The 16,491-nt window shown below is 41.4% G+C and overlaps 1 protein-coding gene across 1 annotated transcript; it reads right to left on the bottom strand.

Moving 5' to 3' along the window:
* Positions 1 to 913: 913 nt before the first annotated feature.
* sall1 (spalt like transcription factor 1) lies at positions 914 to 12,571 on the bottom strand. Its single transcript, XM_005796117.3, has 3 exons — positions 11,647 to 12,571; positions 3,414 to 6,823; positions 914 to 2,584 (listed from the first exon to the last, which is right to left on the bottom strand). Exons 1-3 carry the CDS (start codon positions 11,717 to 11,719, stop codon positions 2,138 to 2,140), a joined length of 3,930 nt encoding a protein of 1,309 aa, XP_005796174.1. The 5' UTR covers positions 11,720 to 12,571; the 3' UTR covers positions 914 to 2,137.
* Between the last annotated feature and the right edge of the window lie 3,920 nt (positions 12,572 to 16,491).

Genomic DNA, 16,491 nt, shown 5'->3' with positions numbered 1-16,491 from the left:
ATATTTAATAATAATAACTTTTATTCCGTTGTTGTCCAAATATGAGCTATATAAAAAAAATTAAATAAAGCTCGCAGAGAGGAAGTATTTGTCCTAATTAGGCAGGAATGTGGATCAGTTTTGTTTTTCTTTCTGTCTTTGAAGGAATCTCTCAGGAAGCCGACGCGCTGCGCCAACACAGCTCAGGGGAACACATGTGACTGTTAAAAAGAAAGCGGGCGCTGTGGGCAAGGATCATTTAGCTTCAACGTCTTGAAATCTAAAACGTAAATATTGGGGATTTTTTTTTTTTTTTTTTTTGGCGGGGTGTGGGGGAGAAGATTTCGTGAAGAGGAAAGGAAAAAGAGAGGAGGGAGCGCGCCGAGGATGCTGGACTGGGGAGAAACGAGCAGATCCTGCGCTGCAGGATGTGCAGCGATGTGTTAAATTAAATGCAGCTGGAGGATTCTTTTTTTTTTTTTTTTAGGTAAGACAGAAAATTGAAACAATCGGAAATTTGGCATCGTGATAGCGCTCATTGCGCCGGATTTTTTTGTCGAATTCAGGAAAAAAAAGAAGAAAAAACGCAATTTGTTTCAGCTCCGAAATACAAGCCTTCTTAAAAGTCACAATGTATTAATTAATGCTTAAGCTAAAGAAATCGCTTTGCTCGATTTTCTTTTCCTTTTTGATATTTACGTCACAACCTTATTTTGAAATTAAAGTGGGAAACTTTAATCTCACATCAAAAAATAAATTCAAACCCGTGATTATTTAAAAATATGAAGCTCAAAAGAGATTCCAAGTTTAATAATAAATCGAATTAATGTGGAAAAATGTAAAAACAAAACAAAAACAAAAAAAAAAACATGAGAATGCATTTATTTTTTTCTTTACAAAGAGGGAATAAAAGCACACAAACACACACAAGATGTTTCTTTTGGAAAACTGATGTATTTGATTATTAGAGTAAAGAATTACAGTATCTTAGTTGTTAGTAGGTATTAAAGTGTAGAGAAACTGGACCCATAAAGATCTTCCAACTTTCCAAGAAAGTGCATGTAACAGTCCGAAGGTTGTCATACCCAATATATATTTATATTTATAAAAACGCTCTCAGTTTGTACCCCCCACCCACCCATTTCTGGCCGTGATGGACTTCTCATGTGATCAGTATGTACATTATCCCACAAAGGAAGTTGCATTTCCAAATCTGAATGTATTTACAGAAGCTTCAACACATGACTTTGCACTTGATGACATAGGGAGGATGCTGGGACATAGCAGCAATGTGGGAATCCAGCTGAGAAACAAAAGGAGAGTCCGTCTCGACTGATTGGCTGCCACAGCTCCAAATAAAATAAACCCGACAGAATATTCCCCCTCTGTGTAAACGTCTTGCTCCCCTCAAGACAAGAGCAACAAAAAGAAAAAAAAGAGAAGGAAAAAATGTAAGTAAACAGAAAATGAAAAGTAAAATAGCCAGGGACTGTAACAATAAAACAAGTTAACACTAAAGAAACTCGTGAAATGTAGCAAACTTTAATATTTTGTCTTCTTTAAATAAGATAAAGGTAAATAACAACTAGAAAATAGGAACTACCACATCATTTTGTCCCTTGCTTGAATGTCATTGTTTTGTCTCAAAAAGGGGAAGGGAAACACACAGATGTTAGACCATCTACAGGAGATCAGTGTACATTATTTACAGGACGTTTGTTTTATTACAGGGCTAATGTATCACATGAACACAGACAGCTCAGTTATAGCTACTACAGACAGAAAATAACTTAATGCCGAGGTTAGGTTATCCAACCAGATTTTCTAAGTCTCTGAAGCACATATTTAAAGCACCCATACATACTCATTCTGGTTTTAAAAATAAACAAACCCTAACTGTTAATGTTTCCACTTGTTTCAAGCAAGGTTATAATCACTAATAAATAAGCTCCGTAAAACTATAACATGTACATTGTACAAAAAAAGCAACTTGTCTTCACACGAGTGTTCGTAAAGATTCAATGGTGAGCAAAGCAGTTCAGTTGATTTTTATCCTCGTCTTGTTTTCTTCCGGTCTCTTCTTTTCCGTGTGTACACATATGTTCACGGTGCCTAGAGGCACCTTTGCTTGTCTGTGTCCAACACGGGAGCATGCAGTCTAATTGGTGACAATCTCTTTATTGTCCTCCATGAAGCGTGTGAACCGGAAGTGGGACCCGTTCTCTGTGTTGGCCATTTTCTCGAGGCCGGCGAGAGCGGCGTTAGGCTCTGCACTGTGCAGCTTGTCCAGGCTGCCTGTTAGGCCACCTATCGGAGAGCTGCCCCCATTTCCCACTCCGCCTGACAGAGGTGGGATGCCTCCATTCTGGATGACAGAGATTTCATTTGTCTTCATCGCCAGCCCATTGGAAAAGGCTGCAGCGTACTGGTTCCAGAAGCTAGCCGGATCTCCGTTGCTTGCTGGATGCCTTGACGCCATGTCTTTCTGAAAGATTTCAGGGAACTTGACTGGGTTTGTGCCCAAGAAGGCCATTGGTCCGTCCACAGAGAGCCTGCGGCCACGTCTGGCAGGAGCACTGTTCCACATGTGTGTGCCCATGTGGACCTATGCAGGTGGAGAGAGAGGAGGGAATAAAAGGAACATAAGGAGGGGAGGACAGACACAGAAAGGGATGAAAATTAGTGTTGTTTACAATCTTGGCAACAGGAGCTGCACATGAGATGATGCAATGGAAAAAAATAATCATAATGCTTGACGGTATTTAAATGGCTTCACACCCAGGGAGCTGCAGCCTGGGTAGCTGCCTATGCTGTGTGAGGTACCAACAGGCTGTAAACATCTTATTTTGGCAAGACTGACCCATAGTGTTTAACCTGAACTTTAATTTGCTCATCTCACGGAAACCTACCTGGTTTGTGCCAAATTATGCTGTCTATTTGTATTACTTCAGACAACAATACATGTGGGGTTTTACATCTGTTAATACCGTGTTTGCATAAACACTTATTCCTCTTCATAATCCATAAATGTAACTTTTTAAAATTGTATTTTAAAAATTATTTTATTTACAACTAAAAAATAGCTAAAGAACTAAAGCTGCAGATGAATATATATTTCTGAAAATGAAATCTTAGAAACTAACTTGGAAGTAGATTTTGTTTGAGACAGAATTTGGCACTAAAATATTTTTTTTATGTTCAGTGCACTCTAGTTACAAGTTTCTGTTGATCATTGAGCAGAAGCTTTTCTGACTGACGTAAGCATGTGACTTTCCCTGTGGACAAACACAGTCTGACCTAGATCACTGTTATAACTAACTCTGTGCACTGATCTCATATTTAGTTCATCACATTAAACTTCAACTTATATGACAAGCGGAGTACAACTAACCAGAAGGCCTAGCATTGTATTTCTTATTTTCTTTTTCATTTACCTTGAGGTTTCCTTTGGTGGTGAAAGCCCGACCACAGATGCTGCAAGCAAATGGTTTTTCCCCCGTGTGGGTTCTTTCATGGATTTGTAGGGCACTAGATGAGGAGAAACACTTCCCACAGGTGTTGCAGAAATGTTGTTTTGGAGTCCTGCGTGGCGGAGCTGCAGAGAGTACAGGGGAGGTGGAGGCAGATGACGTGACTAAGCCTGGGGTAATGTCCTTGTTTTCTTGGTGGAGGCCATGGAGGAAGCCATTAACCTCAGGTTTGCTGAGAGACCCAACAGAGAGGAGAGAAGGAGTTGGGCTGGAGGACAGGCTGGTATTTGAGGGCTCAAAGAGCTGGGAGGGCAGGTCTCTCATTTGATGAGTTAACATGTGCTGCTTGAGGTTACCCTTGGTGGAAAAACCTCTGTTACAAGCCGTGCAAATAAATGGTCGCTCTTTGGTATGGCTTCGATAGTGAATGTCCAAGGCACTCTGACAAGCAAAGGTTTTTCCACAGATGTCACAAGATGTGTTTTTGATGGTGCTACGCTCACGGAAGGGAAATATCATGCCCAGAGGGTCTTTTGAAGGATTGACAGATGTCAGATCTAGGGCTCCGATGTTGGAGGGGTGAGAGTGCAGGAGGCTTGCACTGGTGTGGTCCATAGATATGGCCCTATGGTGCCTTTCTTCAAGGCTGGGAGATTTGCGTGCTTGTGGCTGCATGCTAGTGGGGGATGGCGCCTGCATGGAGGAGGTAGATTCTGACACAGCTGGACTCCCGGCACTTTGGCTTTCAACATCCCCTCCGAAAGATGAGGAGTCATTGGTGAGGCAATCCCCCTCAACAAAGCCATTTGCACTAAGCTTCAACTGACTGGTTGGAATCTCTTCCATTTCATTACTCTGAGAATTTTCTTGACCACTTTGCTCCTGCCCCTCTTGGTTTCCCATTTCATGGGGAGTTGGTGAGTTACATAGACTGTCTTGGGAAGCATCAACTGACCTGGGTGTGTCTGGCACACTGCTATCTGGGCCTTCTTCCATACCCTCTAAGTTGTCATCAGAGAAATTGTCAAGATCATCAAAGTTTCTCTCCTCGAATGAGCCAGTATCAGATGCCATGGACTCTGGATAACTCTCTGGCAGAGGGGTGTTGGGGATCTGCCCACCCATATGCATGCGAATATGTTGCTGTAGAACCACAGCATTTGTGAACTTTTTCTGACAAATGGGGCAGGAGTGTTGAACTCTTAGAGGAGGCATAGCCCTGTGAACACTGTAGTGGGTCTTTAGATTTCCCTTGGTGGTGAATGCTCTGCCACAAATTTTACACTTAAACGGCCTCTCCCCTGTGTGAGTGCGATAGTGCATTTTTAGAGCACTCTGGCAGCTCAGCACCCGGTGGCAGATGACACATTCATTTGGATCTGTCACCTTCCTGTCAATGTTTTCCACAAGCTGCTGTAGTTTGGAGGTCTCTGACCCCTGGAGAGGATCCAGGATACCTCCAAAAGGAAACGTAGCTTTGAACTGGTCAGTCAAAAGAGGCATGAGTGGGTTGGTCATCATGGGTGGGCTGTTAGAAGTTGTATATTCTGCAGTACTCTCTGATGCAGAGCTCACATTTGTCATTAAGACTGACGAGTGGCTTCTTTCTTCAGTTTTTCCATTTGAGGTAGGCAAAGTTGCACCTTCACCCTCTTCAGACACATTATTGTTACTTTTATCTAAAAGCTCAGTTGCACCTGAGTCATTCTTTGCAGTAACAGAAGGGCTAGCTATGGCTATAGAATGATCTTCCTTTTTGATGAAATGGGGCAAACTCGGCATAGTTGGTGGAAGAAGCATACCAACTGAGGTGGTCAGAGTGGGTAAAACTGGTTTACTGTCAAGCCAGCTGGTAACAGGTTTCTCAGGTGGCATGGACATACCATATGGTATACCAGTACTTGTTGGTATGTTGTCTAGATGCTCAGGGACAGGATACGGGTTCATCTGGATATGAGGGTATTTTTCTTTATGACGCTGGAAATGCACCTTCAGGTTACCTCGGGTGGAGAAGCGATTACCACAGATATTACACTTGTATGGTCTCTCACCAGTGTGAGAGCGAAGATGGATTTGCAAGGCACTATCACTTCCAAATACCTTGCCACAAAACCTGCACTTATGTTTGAAGAAAGCCTCATCAGAACTAGTTTTGTGTTCAAATGAAGTTACATTTGGTGGCTTGCCTTTTCTCTGTTGGGCTAGAACAGCTAGAGAGTTTAGGTCCTCAACGGTGGTGCCAACACTGGGCAGAGAGCTTGAGAACATGGGGTTTCCAGGTGGGGGCTGAGGTAGAAGGGGATTCACTGCAGAACTTAGCAAGCTACCTATTCCAAATGCTGGCGTTGATGTTTTAGGAAGCGAGGAGTTACTTAGCTGAGAGTGGAGGCTACTCATAACACTAGGCCTCTTGTCAGAGGACTGAGGATTGACTGTAGATGGTCCCAGTGTCGTAACACTCTGAGATGTCTCACTACTGCTTGGGTTGGGCTGAGGTAGCTGCGCTGCTGCAGCCAGCTGTTTTAGGCTACTAATGCTGGCTGACTGACTTGCCAGGTTCTGCGCGAGGCCTGCGGCTGCAGCCAGCTGTTGAGAGAGATGTGAGCTGAGTGTGGTCAGTGGGCTGGCAGCAGGCCCCATTGTGCCTGGAGCAGAAGTTGGGGGTACCTGCATTTCTGGGGACTGAGAAGCTAATAGTAGTATCTGATGACGAATTTGCTCTATGAGCTGCAGCTGGTGGATCTGCTGCTGTTGCAGGGCTAAAAGCTGCTCCATTAGGGCTGGCACAGCCACCCTGGGCCCTCCAGTGGACCTGTTCTCTTGGGAGAATTGAGCCACGGCCACCTTAGTGCTCTGCAGATTTTCAATTATGACATTGCTGTTGATCATAGAGAAGTTTCCCAGTTCAGTGAGGTTACTGACCTGAGGTAGTGAGGCAGAGATTGCTGAAGTACCTACTGCAGGGCCAGCAGTGCCCCTCCCTGCATGGCCACTGACTGTATCAATAGAGCTCCCACTCTCTATTTGACCGCCTTCCTCTTCGTGGCCACTGCTCATTCCAGAAACATCCACATCCATGGATTCGTCTTTTTCAAGGATGTTGGGCTCCAAAAGATCACTGCACTCTGTTTGATCAGTGTTATTAGCTGTGTCATTCATCTGGTCATCGGGATTATGGGAAGGAGACCCGGGTGAGAAACTTCCAGCAGGGGAGGCAGGATTTTCATTCACTATCAAAACTAACTGATTCTTAGTGCAATTTTTCTGGTGTTCCTCGAGATCTGAAAGTTCAAAGAACTCAGCGCAACATCTGCTGCAGACATGGGCGTCTGACTCCTTGCAGGGGGGGTCCTCGGAGCAAAGTTCCGTGTCCCCTGAAAAATAGGAAACAGAGGATTAGTGATTGGAGATATTTTACAGCTGAAAAAGCAGCTTTATCTCATCACCTTCCATTGTTGTTAATCTTAAATTAATCAGTTTTACACTCATCCTTTTGAAGTGCTCATAAAAACAATGATTCTAAGACAACAATAAGCCAACAAAATAAAATAAAAAACGCTTTATTTAACACAGTAACCTCAAGAACATGATAAGTCAAGATATAAAATCCATAGGAGCTATGCAAATATTGTTTAAAAGAGATCTTTAGAGATGTGCGTATGAGTTTCATCAGGCCCGCAGAAGGTAATCATTTTCTTCAGACAATCCATCAAAATATAAAGCAGAGTGAAGCGAGGACATTGGTTCTTAATGAAATTTCATAGAAAAGCATTGATTTCCTATAACTCATGCCCTTCAAAGTCTTCTTGTCCATTCGGTGAAAGAAAAAAGCATTTGAGGACTTATTAGACTTTCAATTTGCTGTCAACTTTGCTCATTTTCAGCCAACTATGGGCAACTTGGACAGGTTATCCATGTCACTAAACTAATTTGTCTCCACCGTCCCCACAGTCACACTGAGGCAAAAACAACACAGCTTGTGACGCCGAGATTTGTTTACAACAACTAGAATATATATAACATATAAAGCCATGACTGAATAAAAAAAGTCTGACAAATTTTCAGTAGAAAAAACTGCAATTTACTGAAAATGGAAAAACAAAAAAATTCTGAAAAAGTTTAAAGAATTTTAAAAAGTGTGTTTTATCACATAGAGGGCTAGCACTGTATATTCTGGTCTGCATCACAAACTTGCCAAAACTGACAAACAGGACAAGCCAACTCAATGAACAAGCATTGCATACAGAAACTTCTGCTTTTACTCGGACAATAATTTAAAAGCTATGACTCTAACTGGCATGCACGCAGAAACAGGTTTTCTAAATATTCCTTTTTATTAAAACATGACAATTCAAATAGTGAAAAGGGAAGACAACACCCTGCCCCCAGAGCAACCGCTGCGCCCCAGACTTTCCTCATTCACTTCCCTCTTTGTCACACTAAAATCTTGCTATTTAACATACAAGTTGATTTACAAATTGCATTTCTCTATGAATCCCTTTCATTGTGGCTCCGGCCCCTCAAAACACTTTCATCAGCGCCAAGAATTCATTTGCAAATGAAACCCAGAGGAGCGCAGCCCTGCCCCACAGAGAGACAGGATGCCTTCCCATTGTTCGCGCAGCATGGGAGCGGCGGGGATCGTCGGCGCAGCCTGGCCCTCTGCTCATCCCAGTCGACTCAAAGCAGATCCTGTTTAATTCAGGGATTATCTCCCTCAATGTTTCTCCGCTCAGAGACACTGGATAACGCAAAGTTGCCATGACAGTAAACCCCGGCCCTCACACCACCAAACCATGCAAACACGGAAGATTCAACTTTAATGATAACTTTTCATGTTAAATCCCCCCTTCCACCCACCCGTCGACCTACAATCAGAGTGTTAAATTTTAAAGAAAAAAAAACTGTGTGTGTGTGCGTGGGCGTGCATACGCGGGTGTAAAGACTACAAAAATTAAAAAAGATATACTGTTTTTTCCCCTCCACTTTACACAAATGGAGAGTGACAAAAATTGAAAAATATACAGGAATTTGGGATACATTCAAAAAGAAAAAAAAAATATTAAGAATGAATTAATTATTAATTTCTTTGGCGAAATGCAAGGTTAGTCTTAAATAAACTATGTCTTTTTGAATTAACTTTTTGAGTGTTAATGTCTAAAAGAAAATACTACAATATAATACTACCAAGATACCTTGTTGAAAAACAGAATATTTGAAACAAACTTTCACTTTAAAATAAAAAGGCATGCAATAAATTTATAGTTATCTTCCTAATTTCAAATATGGCAAAAATATGATAAAAGTTTTAATGCAAATCCAAGAAAACTTTTGCTGTAAGATCAAGTAAAGAAAAAAAAGCAAATTTAAAATTGGCCATTTGTCATGTTACTAATTAAGCCACTATTAAACAGTACTCGTATTTGACTAATACTACAATGGTAGGTCTCATCTTGCCTTATTCAGTGTTAAATAAAAACGACAGCAGAAAACAGTAATGATATTTTTACAAGCCAAAAGAATTTTGTTTACATCAGTAACTTCCCAGAACTGCTCATTTGATCTTCAAACTCTGCCATATTTTACTTGATGACCAAAGACGGATCAAATCTGAGTCAATTCATCACCACAAATCCACTGACCACATAAGACAAGTATAACGAACAACGCAGATGCTAGCATTAGGCTTAAGTCCCAGAATAGCAAGGATTAACTTCAAATTAAAATTAAAATAAAGTCAAGTAGGTATGAAGGATTGTGTAAAATGTCTATAGAGTTTGTGCACAAAGAAAGGGTGCAACACTAAAAGGAGTTAGAAAAGATGAAGAGTCAGAGGACAGATTTTGAAAAGTAAGGATTAGTCAAAAAATTTAAAGGCGAGCTTTGAGAGATCCTACGTTATTTTTTCGCAGGGGGCCTCTGTGAGCTTCCTGACACTTGTAACTTCAGAGGGGTTTCTGTTCACGTCGTCTCCAGCCCACAGAACACTGGATGGGGTTCCATTAAAAGCTGCCGAAGATCCAGGAAGAGACTCACATCTCAGAAGCTCTGCCCCGGTGACACGATTAAAACTTAAGGGGAGGGAAAGACACAAAGCAAGTCCTTCATGCTACACCTAGACTCACACCACATAAACACTGGCAGGTTGACAAGCAACTGCACTCTGTCTTTGAAGGGAACAACAGTGTAAAAAAGGGGGGTGGGGGGCTGTCTACCCAGTCTTCTCTTCCAGGGGGGCCCACTCTGATAGGGCGCAAGGGGATGGACACAACATTGATAAGGCCCCGCAGTCACACACCACACACTTAAATAAAAAGTCGAGGCCTTGCTGGGCCGCCTGCAGCTCCGATCAGCACGCTCAATGACAAGGCTGAGAGGAACACACTGGGCCCTGAACTCTGATCACCTCCACACAGAGGGGCCACTGACAAAGGTTAAAACAGCTCGACATCCCACCCTCCGCGGCTCTCATGCCCGACCTCCCAGGCAACTGCAGCGCCCTCAGCATCACAACTCTCTGTTTCACTTCCGCATCGCCCAGCTCTCACAAAACTCTTTCAATAACACTGGCACTGTCTCAGTGAAAGATTTCTAAACTCACACAGACGTCTATATCATGTGTAATTGTTGGACAATTACACACATATAGGACACTTGTATTTACTTCTGCATGCAAAATAGCAGGGAATATACTTGAGTGAAAAAAGTGACTTTCTAAGTTATTGAAATTGAGGAGAATGTACACAACACTCAGAGATTTACTTTTAAGTATTGCATGAACTAGCATGCCCCCTTCTAGAAAAAAAATACATGAACTGGACTGCAAAAGTGCTTGCACATTTCTTTCTCAAGAAATAATTAACCACTATTTTGTTACATATAGGAAAAATATTTACAATGTGTGTGTTACATTTGAAGGCCTTAAATAGGACCTGAGTAAGATCATATATATTTTTTATTTTTATTTACTGCATCTTATTTTTATTCTCATATAGTGTTGTGAACTACTTAGCAAAACAGAGTAAGGAGTGAAAATATTTTAAGCAGACATTTGATTAATATACATTGCCTTTTCTTTGGAAGAAAAACAAAAGATTTTCTCTTTTCTTAGCAATGAGCGCTCGGTATTACGTGTGACTAAACAAAACACACGTCATGTAAGTTAACTAACGTTCTTATCAAGCATAGTTTCATTCATGTATTTCTTTAGCTCTGAAAACCTTGCAAAAATGTAATCAACTCCAGGTTCTATGCCATTTTCCTAGCTCCAAAAACACTGAGAGAGAGCCTCGGTTCCTATGCAGTCGCACTTTCAATGTCACTTTGTGCAAACTCGTCCCACATTTTAGGAGCAAAAACCAAATATAAAGGATTCACACGCCGCATGCAAATATACAACTTTGAAAGTGAGATGGTGTTTGTAGGCAGAAGAAATAAAATGACTACCTTATCTGTGGCCGGCGCTGATTTACTTCAAGAAATATTAAAAAAAAAAAAAAAAAAAAAAAAGAGGGTTGCACTTTGGAGTGTGCGCGTCTCATCCAGTGTGAGGCTGAACTGATAGTTTTTGCGCAAAAAATTTTAAGGATGAGTCGATCCTTTCAGAATGTGAAAAACAAAGTGAAAAAGTATTTTATTATCTTTTTCTCTTTTGTGACTAGATTTTGGATGTTTTAATCCGTCTGAGCCCCGTAAATAAAGCGCAGACATGTAAAGAGACAAGGAGCAACTTGTTATTGTGACTTTCCTTAAAAGAGCGGAAACGCTCAGAGCGCTTCGTCTTTATAGCGCAGGACTGAAGCCGGGGGAGCGGGGTCCCGGTCGGAGAGACAGGGTGGTCCGTGTCGGCGCACGGAGGGGAGTCCAGCAAACACTGCGCCCGCCGTGAGTTTTTATTTTATTTTTATTTTAATTCAGATACAGATATATTTTAAAACTTAAAGAACGCAAAAGTTCAGAGTCGTGTAAATTCAGTTTACTTTCTAAATTATTCTAAGTTTGTTTAGCACCGATAAGTGATTATGAAAGTGATTAAAATCTTATTTGCCAAAATAAAAAAATAGTGATTTAAGGAAATACACAAGTTCTGTTAGAAGTCAAAGAGAGATTTTTAACTTTGAAGATCAGCTTTCCCGTCAGTTTCTATAAAACACGGTTAAAAAGTGGGCGCACTCGTACAGAAGCAGGGCAGACTCACCATTGTGCTCCGGTAAAGGCAGATGAGGGTCGGACTGGAAGTGTTGCGGCTTCGCTTGTTTCCTCCGCGACATGCTGGCTGGCACATCAGCAGGCAAAGAATAAAAAAATGACTACAAAACCTCCTCAAAAATTACGTAAATCGAGCCCATCCACCGCGCATGTGCCCCGTTATGATTATCAATAATGCTGTGCGATTAATCATACGGAGGTGGTGGAGGGGTGTGGGGGGGGGGTCTTCTTTGAAAGGCGATTGGCACCTCGCCAGCCCCCCTCCTATTCAAATGAAGTCTCTTTAATCAATTAGCTCCTGATTTGCTGGGGACTCTTGTCTCTCTCTCAGCTCCCACCCAATGAGTTGATCCGTACGGGAAAGAAAGGCTGGCTTTTCCAAACTCCCTTTGGATACGGTTTTAACCCCTTCTGTGAGCCAAGCCAGGGGCTTATCTGGACTACTACAGGGGAATGTCAGCTTCTCGAGTCCATTCCTGCGGCCGGATCTTTTGGTCGTTCACGCAGATTCAGCAGCGATCAGTTTGGATAGATGCGCACCGCAGCCTCCGCCGTTCTCTCGGCAAACTTTCTTCTCTCGCTCTCTTTCTCTTTCTCTCACTTTGCAGCGTTCTGGCATAAAGATGGTTTTGATTCGGACTCTTGTTACGCTGAACACCAAACTGCCTGGAGAGTTTCGTGTGCCAAGAAAAAAACAAAACAAAACAAAACAAAAAAAACATTAGAGAAAAAAAAAACCCGGCATAAACGTTCCACGCGAAAAGACGCGTTCCTTTAAAAGTCCACGCTGCTGATTCGGGGCATCCAAAAACAAAACAGCGTTTTAATAGATTATTATTTGCAGAAAGGGAGTTACTTAACTAACACGTTTTCATCATGCACAGCGCTCTGCGAATAAACAAACTTTGAGGGCCCGTGAAGCGGCAGGGGGACGAACTCGGAGCCCGGCCCATCGAGGACGTGATTGGTTACCGGGCTATTCAGTCACTCCGCCACTCACCTCCACCTCCTTCTAACATCCTCTCCTTCTTCCCCTTCTCTCTCTCTCTTTCTCTCTACCTTCCTCTCTCAACCTCCGCCCTCCTCCTCCTCTCTCTCTGATTTCGCGCAGCAGATCCAAAAGTGCAGTGCGCGCCGGGGTGTTGAGAGGAGCGCAGAGAGCGCAGACTTTTCATCCGGATTAAGAGAGATACAGCTTTTTATTTTAGAGCGCAGCAAGATTTTACGAGAATGCACTTAAGAGATATGCATATCCATTCAGTTATGAAAATATTAATAAAAACTTGGTGTTTGCTTTAAATTGTCAATTTATCTGACTACTTTTCCTTATGATTATTGGATATTGGATATTTTCTTATTGCTGAGATAATAAATGTATAACTTACATAAATATAAAATTATTATTAATTATTATTATTATTATTATTATTATTATTATTATTATTATTATTATTATTATTATTATTATTATTATTATTATTATTATTATTATTATTATTATTATTATTATGTTACAAGGGGGCAAGAGGTCCCAGAGGGGCCTTCACGTGAGCGCTGAGTCAAGCAGATTTATTACCTGAAAAAGATAAACGAAGCTCTCAGTTGCGGGCTGATCTTGAGAAATGAAGATAATAACGTTACTATAGGTGATGCCTCGGATGCCATTATTTTTCCCTGAATATTTAAAGAGGAGCTGCAGGCTATAGATGGATCTGGTCCACTCTTGTGTCAGCTATCTTTTAGTTTCGACTAGCCTCACTATTTACTTATTCATGGGAGTAAAAATGGAGAGAGAGGAAGAGGGAAAGATCAGATACTTCTGATGGTCCTGAGAGATCTTCTTCGGTTTTTTTTTTTTGCTTGTTTTTTTTTTTTTTTTTTTTTTTTGCTTGATCGCAAATAATTAAAAATCATTCAAGTCCGAATTTTGACATATTTCCACTGCTGAAGGATGGCAGCTAAATTGAATTTTAAGCTGCGTCCACCTGAATCAGAGATGCGCACATTAATGGGTGCACCGCAATTATAAGCTGCGAAACTTTAAAATGTTGCAGGAGTGAAGGGGGAAAAAAGAGGTGGGGGTGATGCGGGGGGTAGATCTGCAATATTGTAATGTCCCGGGCGGGAAAATCAATGGCCAGTTAATTGATGTGAGTGTTGGTGTGAGATTGTAAACAGGGTGATTTGCAGCCCAGGCGAGCGGCAGACATTTTAAAAGGAGATTCACTCAGGACGCAGAGGATACAGTGTTAACAGGCACAGTGGGGGTGGATGACAGTTTGGAGGGGCAGACAATGAAAAAGTTTCAAAACATTTGCCTATTTGTCTAAATAATAAAAACATACAATATTTGATTGTTTTTGCTGTTTCCTGAAATATTGCAATAAAAATCCACCGCAGAACAAACTCAGAAGAAATCAAAAGAAATGCGTGCTTCTTCAATCGAATAAAAAAATAGTTGTATTTCAAATATCAATACTTATATTATTAATAATAATAATAACCAAATAAATAAATGTCAATTTTTAAAGAATAATTATGTAACTATTAAACTGTTCAATTTATGTTTCATTCCACCAGTTGCCGCTCCTTAAAAAAAAACAAAAAAATCTGACTGACGCCAGAAAGCTTGCGCACTCCCTGTCACGCGCAATCAATAGTGCGCGCTCCGTATCAGATCAGGTCTGGGCCCGCGCGCCATCATTCACCATTATCACTGACACGTCATGATTGATCATATATGGCTCAGGAACAGCGGCGCGTTTGAGCGCATAATGCGGTAGTTAAAGCGGTGGATTCTCCCAAACCGGAGCTGTTAGTGATCCTCACACGGTGTATTTCTAACTGGAAAGAGCCTCCCTCTGTTTTTCTCTCTGTCTGACACCGTATTCAACACGTGGTGGGGTTTCTATTCACCGGCACTGCTCCGCTGCTCCATGCAAGACGCTGAGGGAATTACAACGAGCTGGATCGGGCCTTCATCTGGGTCAGCTGCACGTCAGTGTCCCTGTGTGTGGGCGTGTGTGTGCGTAGGCGTGTGCATGTGTGTGTGTGTGTGTGTGAGAGAGAGAGATCACAGGAGCTAGAGTGGCGAAAAAACTTCATGGTTTCAGTTTCATCAGGATGCAAATTCTCAGAACTGCAGCGTCCATAGGCTGAAAAGTATTACTGCTGCAAATTAATTGTAGGTTTACTAGACAGGAGCTACAAAAAATATATAAGGAAAGAACTGAACAAGTTATGGAACTAAAAACATAATCATCTTAAAATAAAGGTAAAGTTTTTATGATACATTAAAAATCCATCCCCATTATTTTCAATTTAGACCAAACACTGAAGCCCCTGACCATCATTCCTAACACACATATGAAGTAGTGCATGGCCTTATTAATGGCACGCTGACGTCTTTTCAAAAGGATTAGGAGCTTGATTAAAGGGATTGTTTAAAGCTGGCCTCATGCTCAAAGAAATAGAGAAATAAGACCACATTTTCCATCCATCAAGCTGCACATGCTGTCACTGTAAACCCTGTAAAAACACGGCATAGATGTGTTCAAGGTGTCCTGCAGGAAACGTCACAGAGAACACAACCTAAAATGCTGCTTTAAAGGTGTACAAATAGTTTTATTTAAGTGTACTGTTTTAATTGCATAGCTTTGCTGCATCATTTTTAGGCCCATTAAAAACAGAGGGAAAATATAGTTGAAGTATGAGGGAGAATTAGAGCTCCACTTGCACCCGAGGAAGCCTCAATAATTAAAATTCACTACCTGCAGCAGCACGAGCCAACCTCCATTAATTAAGAGATCAAACCCTCTCCATTGTCCTCCAGCAGTCCTGCCACCACTTGTCCGCACAGATTGCTCCCCCCTCCCAACTCCCTTACAACTTCCTGGAGCATCACCCAATATCAGTGGGCTGTGTTTGTTTTTACATTATCTCAGCTGCAGTTTCAGACACCCTTCCCTCCTTCCAGTGCTGTCCTGTTTAGGGGTAAAAAACAAACAAACATTTCGAGGGTGTCAGTGAAGTGCAGAAGGTTGATGGGGCTTTGTGCGTTCCAACAAGACAGTGTGGGTGTGAGGAGAGAGAGGGGAAAAAAAGAGAGAGAGAGAAAGAGTCTGTAAATGTGGGTCAGCTTTGACCAGAGGTGGGGAGGCTAAATCACATAAATTGCACTAAAGTCATACAGTTGATGACTTTAGACTTGACTTGATTAAATCACAAAAGACCTCAGACTCGACTTACACTTTAACACCAGTGACTGGTGATTTTGCTTGGATCAGGCTACTGGAGTTGAAAATATTTGATGTTTCATAAATTGCTTGAATCAAGTAACATTTTCGGCCAGAATCCCTGAATGGGGAAAACAAACCACGGACACACGGGACGCAGCAACCAGCTTCCTCCACCACTTGAAATTACGCAATGAACAATAAATCAAAAAGTTTTTTTTTTTACTTGATGTAAAAAAAAAGCAAGAAAGTCTTTTACTAAAACTAAATGAAATAGTCACATGCTCTCATCATCTATTTCATAAACAAATATAATCCAAGAGTAAAAGTGATACATTCGCTTGTCTTGTTTAACAAGAACCTAAACCTCAATAGTATCTAAAATATTTTAAAAACCTGCATTGACTATTGTTTTTAAATTAAAGTTACTTAAATGTAAATGACAGATCATTTTCTTAGTGAGCAACTGTAGAACTGCAGTCCAGACGGCATCGATTGTTTCTCTCTCCTTTTTTTCTGTTTTTCTTAGACCTCTGTTGCTTTAGCAAAGCTAATACCTTCCTTAGAAAACTTCTTATATCTAAAATATTACAAATGTT

This window comes from Xiphophorus maculatus, chromosome 4, assembly GCF_002775205.1.
Source record: "Xiphophorus maculatus strain JP 163 A chromosome 4, X_maculatus-5.0-male, whole genome shotgun sequence".
Taxonomy (NCBI): Eukaryota; Metazoa; Chordata; class Actinopteri; order Cyprinodontiformes; family Poeciliidae; genus Xiphophorus; species Xiphophorus maculatus.
The sequence above is the reverse complement of the archived record's forward strand: the minus strand, read 5'-3'. Positions and strand labels throughout refer to the sequence as shown.

Bases quoted from the DNA above. Each gene is read 5' to 3' on its own strand.
- sall1 (XM_005796117.3), bottom strand. From the start codon at position 11,719: ATGTCGCGGAGGAAACAAGCGAAGCCGCAACACTTCCAGTCCGACCCT. The intron at 6,824-11,646 runs GTGAGTCTGCCC...CCTATTTTTCAG, and splicing joins GCCTTTACCGGAGCACAATG to GGGACACGGAACTTTGCTCC. The intron at 2,585-3,413 runs GTAAATGAAAAA...CCACCTGCATAG, and splicing joins CCACCAAAGGAAACCTCAAG to GTCCACATGGGCACACACAT.